General features: G+C 29.3%; 3 protein-coding genes across 8 annotated transcripts in view; 1 reads left to right on the top strand and 2 right to left on the bottom strand.

Moving 5' to 3' along the window:
- Window positions 1-6,658, bottom strand: part of GlyS (glycogen [starch] synthase) — a 10,206-nt gene extending 3,548 nt beyond the window's left edge. The window contains exons 1-6 of one of the 6 annotated variants that reach the window (XM_018549041.1): window positions 6,608-6,658; window positions 6,257-6,366; window positions 2,961-3,123; window positions 2,674-2,858; window positions 814-1,007; window positions 532-727 (exon numbers count right to left, since the gene is read on the bottom strand). In XM_018549041.1, coding sequence (XP_018404543.1) covers window positions 532-727; window positions 814-1,007; window positions 2,674-2,858; window positions 2,961-3,099 — 714 coding nt within the window. In that variant the 5' untranslated portion in view covers window positions 3,100-3,123; window positions 6,257-6,366; window positions 6,608-6,658. The other 5 variants (XM_018549037.1, XM_018549039.1, XM_018549038.1 and 2 more) reach the window with 5 other exon arrangements.
- A 2,233-nt stretch (window positions 6,659-8,891) lies between these two features.
- The window catches only part of NC2beta (negative cofactor 2beta), a 5,493-nt gene continuing 2,713 nt past the window's right edge, over window positions 8,892-11,671 (top strand). Inside the window, exon 1 of the mRNA XM_018548994.1 lies at window positions 8,892-8,977. The gene's annotated coding sequence lies outside the window, so the exon portion shown is untranslated. The remainder of the gene's footprint in view (window positions 8,978-11,671) is intronic.
- LOC108781107 (fibroblast growth factor receptor 1) overlaps window positions 10,144-11,671 on the bottom strand; it is a 2,981-nt gene continuing 1,453 nt past the window's right edge. The window contains exons 4-7 of the mRNA XM_018548992.1: window positions 11,472-11,575; window positions 11,275-11,377; window positions 10,635-11,219; window positions 10,144-10,566 (exon numbers count right to left, since the gene is read on the bottom strand). Coding sequence (XP_018404494.1) covers window positions 10,144-10,566; window positions 10,635-11,219; window positions 11,275-11,377; window positions 11,472-11,575 — 1,215 coding nt within the window. The remainder of the gene's footprint in view (window positions 10,567-10,634; window positions 11,220-11,274; window positions 11,378-11,471; window positions 11,576-11,671) is intronic.

Raw genomic sequence — 11,671 nt, 5'->3', positions numbered from 1 at the left:
TCAGTTTTTTTAAATTGCGGTATTATGATTTATGCGGAGTTATCAGCATTCAAAATCAGAATGTTCTTTTATTTAATTCGCGAATAACTCAGGAATAAAAAAAATTATAGGAACATTTTCAAAAAACGATTTTATAAGGAAAGCTTCAAGCTTTTACGATAGGTAATCAAAAATTTTTTGGGTATGTGAAAGACCCACAAGGTAAAAAGACAATTTTTCATCTTTTTCAGCTCGTAGTTTTTTATATGTAAAAATTACCAAACTCACCGAAATTAAAAAAATATAGTATCCTAAAAAATATAAAACCTTTTAAAAATAGAAATTCCGTGCTTTAAAATCCTTTTTTTAAATTTAAATTTTATTTATTTTTAACGAAGACATTAAAATAAAGATTCTTTTACATATATGTAAAGAGACTTTCTAACCGAATATATCTTATCTAAATATAAGTCATATACCTTATCTAAATTGTAAAAGTCTGTCTTCCCCGCGTAATGAAATAAAAAAATATATCTTATCTAAATTATATACCTTATCTAAATTGTTGTAAAAATCTGTCTTCCCTGCGCAAAGATATCTACCCAGAAGTGTAGCATGAGTAGTAAATACTGTGGCCACATCCACATGTCTTGTTCTCAAAGCGATTAAACCAACACCTGCTTGCCATTCATGACAATGTACGACTACTCTCGGCGGAACGCTTGAATATCCTTCGGCTGCTTTTCTATTATTTCATTATTGTAGTAAAATTGACAATTAAATATATATAATTATATAAAATAATTTTAAAATAATAGTATATTAATTTAGTTAAATTCTGCAATAAATTGACAGACTAAATATCCAAGTATTACAGCATCATTAGCTTCAATATCGAGATGGGGTATTCCAAGATTGCAAGTAGTCCATAATTCCTGTTTATACTCGTCTAGCTTCCAAGCAGCACTTCCAATATCGAGTAGAATTATTTGAGGATTTCCATCCACCAACCATGTCCCTGTTATTACCTCAATGAAAATATTTTATAATATAATAAAAACAAAATATACCTTAATTTAATAATAAAACTATTATTATTATATATATTATATACAGAGTGTATAGAAAATCCCGGTCTTAAAATCCCTCAAGTTCTTGAAAAATAAGCATTTCTGAGAAAAATATTTCATACAAAAATTGGAAAGTTTAAAATGATTTAGTTACTCATACTACCAGTTTGATTTTTAGTGGGCCTCCTAGGTTAAGTAAAGGTCAAATCGATTTTTTTTAATGGCACCTCATTTTTTATTTCAAAAGCTGATATCAAAAGCTTTTCAGAAGACTATAATAAAACCTATATTATAATAAATGATAACTGAACAGGAGCGTATATACGTACTTCTTTTAAGATGCAAGAATGGGGTTCAAGTCTCATAATTCGAAAAATACTGATTAAAAAGACTTTATTATAGCGTTTTGAAAAACTCTTTATATTCCAGTTATTAGATTCTGAAATAAAAAAATGTTTCATAAAAAGAAGATTGATTTGACTCGACCTTGGTGGTGCCACTCAAGATCAAACTGATAAGATCTGTAAATAGATCATTTCATACTCTACAACTTTTGTATGAAACATTTTTCTCAGAAGTGTTTACTTTTCAAGATATTCAAGGAATCTAGGACTTTTTGTATATCCTCTGTGCGTGCATGCGTGCGTACGTGCATGCGTGTGTGTAAATGCGTATATACTAATATAATGATAAAATATACTTTATATTTAATTATTGTGTAAAAAAATAACTAAATATTTTAAGAATAAAATGTTTATAAGTGCAATATTTCTTAAAAATATAATTTTTCTTGGTAGTAATATTATATACATAATATTATTCCATATAATATTATTCAAACATATAATTCGAAAAATTATTACATATATATATATATATATACACATACAAGTGTGTATGTGCGAGTGTGCATGCACTTGCATGAAAATTATATGGCAATTTCCTAAAATTATATCAACATTATTCTATATTTGTTTATTACTCATAGATGAAAACATTTAACATTCTGGATTATAATACATGCGTGCGTGCATACACATAAAGAATAAATTATTAATCTAAGTAGTGATTAAAAAAAGAATTTGTTTTAAAAGTATTTTTAGTATTGTATATTTTGTAGTTGTCAAGCAGATATAATAATATGATCTTAATTTATAATACTTTTGGTTAAAGTCAATTAGGTTTTTTAAATAAAAATCTTTAATTCTTATTGGATTCTCTCTTGTAACTTACATCAAAATGTTTTACAAAACATCTTGAACATATCTCGTAATTAGAGCATTTAAAAATTTCATTAGCAAGAAACAAGTTGCTTAATAAGTCCTTTTGTCTTTTGTTTAATCTTTTTCTTTATTTAAATAATCTTATATTCTCTTTCCTGGAATATACTCCGTTAACATAAATATTTGCAATGTGCGTCTAAATGTAAAATTATTATTTCTAATATATAACTTTCAGTTGAAATATTTGACAAACCTTAGTAATATGTTTCTTTATATCTGCTGCACACACACGCACATACGCGTTTGCGCGAACGCGTGTGAATGTATGATTTAACAAACTGACTGATTTAAGATTAATTTTGAGACTAAATGTCAAGTCCACAATTTTTTAAAAAATTTACTTTATATCCTTGATCACGCAAAACTTGTACTGCTTGATGCAACGGACTATGAGAAGGAAAGTCTGCCTCCTCAACTTCAGTACGTGCTGAATGTTCTTTATATGGACCAATAAGGCAATATTGATCACCCATTTCTTCAGTTGAAACATAAGCTTTAGATCTTATTACAGTATAAATGCCGCCAACTGAAAAACAGTTATGTGAATTATATGTGATAGTAGGGAAAAATATAATTATCAAGATTACATCAGAAAAATCTAGAACTACATATAAATATAATGTTGTACCTTTATTGGCAGCTTCCCAAGCAACTTCAAAGTTCCATCGATTTTCATGTTGGGCTGAGTAGCCACGGTCCATAAATCCAAACAAATCATTAGTGCTGTCTATGCGATAAAATCTCCTAGAAGCACGCTCTCTTGACATTTTGTAAATTGTTCTGCAATCCCCCTATATTTATTTGATTTTTTAGCAGGTTTAATAAAGTTAACACCTATTAAATTTATCTCTGTCAAACAGCACCAAATAAGCAGAATCAAAGAAGATATATTGAATTATTCAGTGTTCATTTTATGTTAATTTCTGTTACAAAATACTATTTTATACTATATGCTGTTTAGAAGATAATTCGTGACGCTGTTAGCTAGCAATCTATTAATATTAAACTAGCAGGTTCACAAGAAAAAAAAGTAAAAATAGAAAACAAAAGTAGAATTACAAAAAATTGAATTTGTGCTAATTTGTACCATAAAAATAATAAAGTTAATATATTGATTCATTTCTCAAGAAACCTTCAACTGAACACAACTATTGGGTTCAAGAGTAAAGTATTCTACACCATGAGCAAAATCAATTGTTACTCTCATAATCGAATGCTATAATTTGAGTTGCGAAAATATAAATGTTTAAATTTTGTATGCCCGCCGTTCCTTTGGAAACTACACCCAACCACCAACGAGATACTCTTTCTCTCTCTCTCTCTCTCTCTATTAAAGATACTCGGTTTTTATAGAAGTTCGCGTTAAAATTTAAGTGATTAAGAATAATAAACTGATAATATATTATAATAAATAATAATAGGCTCTGTAAGAATAAAATAAATTAGAACAATTGAAGGGCTAAGAGCCAGTTACATATAGATTACTAATAGTTTTACCATTATAATATATTTACTGTAACATTGAGAATGACCCGATCGATGTCGAAACGTTTGTTATTATTTTTATTATGTTTTTAAATTAAACGTTCTTTATTATATAACTGGCTTTTAGCCCTTCAATTGTTCTAATTTGATAATATATTATTAATTTCATAATTTATTAGTTTTGTAGTGTATATGTTTAAAATTTAATAATACTCGATTTTTATAAAAAACTGATTTTAACGTTATCATCCGAATTAGAAACAATGGCTGCGTCTAGCGGACTCAACAGTTGAGTGAGTACTCGTTGTTACTGATGTATTCTTCTAGATCTAAAATTCTGATTGGATGATCTACAAGAATACACCAGTAATAGCGAGTGCTCACTCAACTGTTGAGTCCGCTCAATACGCCTAATAACTATAGCAAAAAAAATTATAATTTTCCGGCAATATATAAGATATAATAGCATTAAAAATATGCGTATTTATTTATACAATATTTATATAATAGAAAATCACTTATTTGATAATATATAGTCGAAATATTTATATTAATAATCGCAAATTTTTATTAATTGTCCATAATATCATCGTTTTTCAATTATCCCCGGGCCTCTGAGACCCCATTGATAGTCGCGAAAATTTATCCAGTGCCGAGGGTCTTCATTAGCATCTCGTCGGTGACTCGACCTAGATTCAAGGGTAAACCATCCTTCGTCACTAGCTGATTCGTTATTCTTACAATCGAGGCGCTATAAATTGTACCGCTAAAATGTGAATTTCAAATTTTGTATTTTAATCTTGTAAAAGGATTTTTGATTCTCTCTGTTCAGTCAATTCGGAGATTTTTATAAAAAATATAATATTTCGATAATTTGATCACTCCTCCAACACCCCTTTAATTATTTTATATTTTGATTTAATTAAAACACGCGTACTGTTTGAGAATCATGACTGTGTGTATACAAGCAAAATCCTTAATCAGGTTTAATAACATCTGTAATTATGAAACTGACCAATCGTAGATATTCTTCTGAAAAATAGAATGACTGTGATTGGTCAATTGCTAATTACGAATGTTATTAAACTCAATTAAGGGTATCTGCAGTTATTGTATAATCAGTTTTATTTTTTAATTAATATCGTATAACTTTTAAAAATGATATTAAAAATATCAATTTAATAGATTTTTTAAACATTCTTTAAAATGATTTAATTTCTAATAAATGTTATATAAATATAAATATTGTATAAATATATCATAGAAATATTACATAATATTTCAGCGCTATTTCTACTAGATTTCATTGTAATATTGCAATTAAGAAATGATGTTGCTGTGACATTACCGTAATATTACGTGCTATATGAAATTTCTTAAATTCCGATTTCAAATGTTTTAATTTAATAAAAAAAAAAAAAACAATGGAAATTTTCAATTTTCTTAAGAGATTGAGTTTCATCATTATTAAAAATGTTGAACCATATGTTTATTTTTCTTCATCTTATGGGCCAATAACATTTTCTGTTATGTGAGATATCGTTATCTATATGTTTTCCTACAAATTCATGTATTCGTCCGAAAACATGAATCGCAAAAGATAGTCAATCGAATACGTAGTAATTAATCGTTCATTATATATCGAATCGAACAGTACATATAGCGTGCACGTGTATATAATATTGCGTGCATTTTTCTCTGTAAAAACTTGATAAATTCCAGTTTTCACTTTCCACTCATTCACTTTCGTTTATTTCCTGAATCCAATTGCAATTACATGACATAGACCACGATTATTGTGAAATTGCAAATATAATGCCGATTCTAAGATGAATCGATAGTTCTAATTTATCGGGAAATCGGTGAAGTTGGCCAATAACTAACCTGTATATACAACTACTACTAATTTTCTCAAAACTGGACAAATTCGACTTTACTCCTCATTATAAATCAAGCTAAATGACTCCCTGTACAATTAATAACTTGTACATGTGAAAAATTATAATCACCTATTTAGGTTAAGACCGGTTAAGACCAGTTAAGACTTATATGAGGATTTACGAGTCTGTAGTCGATAATCAGAAGTCTTAACCAGTCTTAAACTTAGATTTAATATTTATTAAATTTTTACAATTTTTATTTATTAAATATTTAATATTTTTAATATTACCTTAACTTTAGTCGTACAAGTTGGCTCAATAGCGGCTAACTTCACCGATTAAATTTAAGATTGCTTAGGATTTTCGATTACCGACTTATTATAGAACCCCGGTTAGATATATCAACTCATTACAGAATCAGCTTTATGTTACTTTACACTCGAAGATTATTGACGAGCATCCACAACGTGGATTGCTTTGGATTGTTCGTCATTATCGTGTGATATCGAATGTCGCGATATAATCGAATTAAAGGGACTCATACATAAAAGCAACGTACCGTTTTCACTTACCTCCTGCTTTACGACTTCTCACGTTATTACAGTCAAGAACAGTCAAGAACGGCACTCTCGGACTAACTGAGATTAACCTTGATTAACTTTGGCCGACCTGCTGGTCAGTGCGATACTATATAACTATACTACACAACCACAGTTTCAAACGATAGGCTGTGTTTAGCAAAGAAAATAGCTTTACAACTGTTGTAAGATTCTTTCATATCATTGGTTTATTCATTTACATCTGTAAGGAATCAAAAGAAGAACCAATCGTATTGAAGAACTTTACAACAGTTGTAAAACCACTTTCTCTGCCGAACGCGACCAATGTCACCACGGTCACCACTAATCACCATGATAGAATTAGACAAGTGACTGAGCTACTGAAGTGACCCATCCCATCCCATTCCGGCGGTTGCGGATACGTCGTATCGAATTGAAAGTATAGCGGATCTGTTATAAGGCCATCGCACATAGAAAAACTTAAGACCGGTTTCATCCACATCAGTTACTTGATCAGCCGATTCAATTGTTATCAGAATTGTCAATACTTTAAAATCTGTCTCAATTTTTAATTTATTCATGATATGAAAAAAATGTAGATAATAAATTAGATGAATTTAAAATATAAATATATTTTGATGGTGAACATATGGTACTGAATAATTTTGTATCAGGATTTCTTTCACCGACTTGTGATTAAATTGATCGACGATTAATTCGTAGAAGTGCCAACAGCACTTTAATATATCAGTCTCTCTCTTCCTTTTTCGAGATAAATTGTGTTTAGTTCTCACGTTGGCAATCGTGATCTAAATCGAAGTTGGTGAAAGAGGCCATCAGCGTGCAAGCTGTCGAATTTGTTAGGTGCAGTCCCAGCCCCAGCAGTTCGGTGCCAGTGCACACCGCCTATGCTTATTAATAGTAAAAGGTATTTTTAGGTTCATTTAGATTAAATTGTATAAAAGTGTTGCGGACACGACACACATAAAATGTGATTGGATAATTTTCTTGATGCATATGTTAATGCAGTTAATCAAGTTTGTGTGGAGATACCTCACAAGAATATAGCTATTCAAATATAGGCGGGAATTATTAAAACATGTCGGACCAATCAAAATGCTGCTTTCTCATGTCGCAACTCTTAAGGAGCCTACAGACCAGAGCGGTGAAACGGCGAGCGATAGCCAATGAGGACCATGCTTTTGCGCAAAAGCATGGTCCTCATTGGCTATCGCTCGCCGCTTCACCGCTGCGCCGCTCTGGTCTGTAGGCTCCTTCAGGGTTGATTTATAACTGGCCGTAATCTGTTAACTTATGCCGTAATCTGTAAAAATTGATATACTGAAAAAACTCAGATATAAGTATGGATCACATGGAAGCACTACAAACCCGATTTATGAGCAAAAAACCGAACACGGAGGGAAAAACTATTTTTAGTCATAACTTTTGGTGTTATGAATGAACGGCTGAAATCTTTGCGGCACAATGTAGCACAAATCGAGCACAACTCAGCACAATGTTTATTTTGCCGATTAAACAAAATGGCGGTGCTAGCGAAAAAAAACGTTTTTTTCAATTTAACGCTTTGTTTTTTGAGTTATGTCATTAATTCTTGCGGCACAATGTAGCACAAATCTAGCACAATTCAGCACAAATTTTATTTTTCTTTTTTAACAAAATGGCGGTGCTAACTTCATGCACATCCGCCGCTTATATACGTTCTCAACTATAATTGGTCAATTCGCTTACTGATTACGTTTACGGCCTTACGTTTTTCCATGTGTCATGGGCTTAACAGTTTTACAACTGTTTTATGATTCTTTGCTGAGATAGGACTATTCCTTTAGATCTAAAATTATAATCCAATCAGCGAGACGAATCATAAAACGGTTGCAAAACTGTTGAGGCTGCTGAACGCAGCCATTCTTAGGTCGGAATCAGACTACGCATTGAACATTGAGATTAAAGATTGAAAGATTGAAATTTGGCCAATCAAAATAATAGGAGCAAAAATTCTTTTATTCTCATTGGTCAAATTTCAATTTTTAATCTTCAAACTCAATTTTCAATGCGTAGTCTGATTCCAGCCTTAGCTGAATTAGTGATTATTGAATTCTGGTCTCACTGTTCGGTTTCGTTGTAATTTTCGTTTGGTTTTCTGTTAACCAAAGTTTTAATAACCTACGGTTTAAACCAAAGTTGGTAGAAACGGGCATTAGTGATTATTGAATTCTGGTCTCACTGTTCGGTTTCGTTGTAATTTTCGTCCATGAGACGCCACCCTCACACTACAGTGCCAGTATCGCCAACGGTAGCAAGAATAATCTAGTTAGCATTCAGCAGAAAAATAAGCATCGTGTGCTACTGATTTTTTTAATATTCTGATATTCGCATTGTTTAAAATCTCCAAAAATTTTTGAACTTAATATATTTGAGTAATGAAAAAAGAGAAACCGAATAAAGTGCAAACAATGCAAACAAACTATAACCAATTTCTCAATTTTTTAATAAGAACTAGAGATTTTTAATTTTTCTAGTGAATGTTTCTGATGAGAATTTCTAGAGATTAAAAATTTTTATTTAGAAATTTATGCTGTCGGCGTGTTGGCGACACTTATCTGAAGATCTCAATGATCGATTTATAGAAATTGCAGTTTGTCATCTTTCTCGGTTGATCTTTAATTAGATTACAGCGTATTAATAAAGGAGTAAAATAATAAGTAAGTGAACTAAAAAATATGCCAATAAAAACATTTTAATTATGTCGGAATATAAAAAATGTTTTAAAATTGTAATATTATTATACTGTTTATGTTTATGTTTATGCTTATGGTATGTCTAGTAAATATATTGAACAAAAATATTTTTTTTAGAACAATACAAATTTTGATACTTTTGCATTATTATTTAGAAACTTGTTTTGTTTTAACATTTTTTCATAAACATTTTATTGTAATATAATTTATATATGAATACGTATATTTTCTTTTTTCAAACTCAACCTATTATTCTGTAATACTCTATTATTTAGGTCTATTTTTTATTCCTGTACTAGATTGTACTAGAACTTTAGATTTATAAACTACATTAAAACTTTTTCTCACTTTTTCATCGGACTTTAAATATATATCTAGGCATATTTATCACTGCATTGAATTGCACTAAAACTTTTTAGATAGTAATCATAGTCCATTGTTATTTTAAGATTATCTTAAGTAATGTCGTAAGATGCTAATATATAGTCCTCTGATGGATTTGTAGCACCTTAAGATTGTATTTGAGATGATCTCAGGTATGAGACCAGATTATGAATACTAGTCGTATCTTCCGGTTTTAAATTTTAAATATATATATTTTATTTTATGTATGAATTTAAATACATTTATATTTTATTTCATGTATCTATGAATGTGTGTTACTAACATACGTATTATTAGTATTAGAACAATTGTTGATTTTACTCTTAACTGTTAAATATGTTGTACCTGCTAGAACTCTTTGAACTGTTTTTTAATAAAATAATTTATTTTTCAATATTAATCTTTTTATTCCATAAAACAAAACTTTCTATGGTTCAATCAAAATTAAGACCTATAATGGTCAAAAGTAGATCTTTAATGCTTAAATAAATAATTTCATGTGCATTTGTATATATTATATATGTACACACATATATATATATATATATATATATATATATATATACTATATTTGTAGTCATTTAAACTATGCTGAATTAATTTTTTTTGGATTTAGAAACACAGTTGATAAATATAGAAAATATTTCACAATTTTAATAAAAACATTCATATTTTAGTTTTATTTTGTTGTAATGCACATACTTACATATGTATACACATATTTTCAATTAATTCCAAGATATATATTAATATGATAGCAATGTATAACAAGGATTGCTTGTATTATGCATACATTTTAAAGATTTGTTTAATATCTGCAAATCTAAAACAAGTTGTGCAAAACTAGGTCTACCTTGCGGAATCGTATTCCAACAAGAACACATAACTTTATATATACTGTGAGAAACCGTATTAGGACATGTCAGACGACATTTGTCCTGAGTTAAATAATCCAATAACTCGTTATCTTGTATATTAGCATATGGAAAAGAACCTAGAGTTCCAATTTCCCAGAGTACAACGCCAAATGACCATACATCACTTTTAGAAGAAAAAGTATGATCACATATAGATTCTGGTGACATCCAACGTATTGGGAGTTGACGAATTTTGCCAGCCATATTATTTATTACGTATATTCCATTTCGTGACAAACCAAAATCAGAAATCTAAATCCATAATAAATCTGTATATACTATTTTTTTTTAAATAATTATTATACAAATGTCTATACTACCTTTAGTGTTAGATCTGAAGTAAGGAGGATATTTCTTGCTGCCAAATCTCTATGTACAATTCCTTTCGCTTCTAAATATTTCATTCCTTTTGCAATATCAAGCGCAAAGTTTATAAATTGTTGATTTTCAATTATATCATACAAATTTTCATTATCATTTTTGTTTCTTTCAATAATATTCGCATATTTAGATACAGCCTTTTCCAAACTATACAAAAGTATATCATCTGATTTAATATTTCTTCTGTAATGTAGATATGCAAGCAAATCTCCACCTTCCATATATTCTAAAAGTATGCATATAGGATTATTAGGTAAAGTACAGCAACCTATAAAGCTCACTAAATGTGTATGAGAACCAGCTGCCTTCATTATTTTAATTTCTTCCAGTAATTGATGTCTGGCTTCAAGTTCGTTGCATGCATCAGTACATTGTGACACTTTAACAGCTATTAATGTGTTCTTATTGTTGTTTAAGCTACCTAGATATACTTTACCAAATTGTCCTTTTCCTAATTCGTATATAAAATTTATATTTTTGTACGGTACTTCAAATTCATCTTTCTGAGCTTTGTAACGTGTTTCCTACAAGAAGATTCGTAAATGCTAAACTTTTAACTTTATTTTTAATTTTTTTTACCTCAGATTTTTGTTCGTTGTATACATCGTTATTACGTCTCTGAAAAACTAGATCTGGCCATTGAGCCAGCTTACAAGCAGAAGGATCAGATACTGTTGGTCTCCTATCGTTAAAAATAAAATGTTTACTATAATACATATGCAATAATTACTATGCACATACATAAATAGTAAAAAATAGTTTAGTAAACTTTTTACCGTTTGAAAGGAAATACAAGCTGATACTCATTTTTATTATATATTGATTTAATGCTAATAAAGCCTAGTATAACACAAATGACAATACCAGCAAGTAATAGCCACTGTAACATTATAAGTGCAATTATATTGTATTGTAATTATTTATATGAAGTTTATATTAGACATATATATATATATATATATATATATATTTTAAT

The sequence above is a fragment of the Cyphomyrmex costatus genome, unplaced genomic scaffold, assembly GCF_001594065.2.
Source record: "Cyphomyrmex costatus isolate MS0001 unplaced genomic scaffold, Ccosl1.0 scaffold76, whole genome shotgun sequence".
Lineage (NCBI taxonomy): Eukaryota > Metazoa > Arthropoda > Insecta > Hymenoptera > Formicidae > Cyphomyrmex > Cyphomyrmex costatus.
This window is presented reverse-complemented; position numbering and strand designations above follow the sequence as displayed.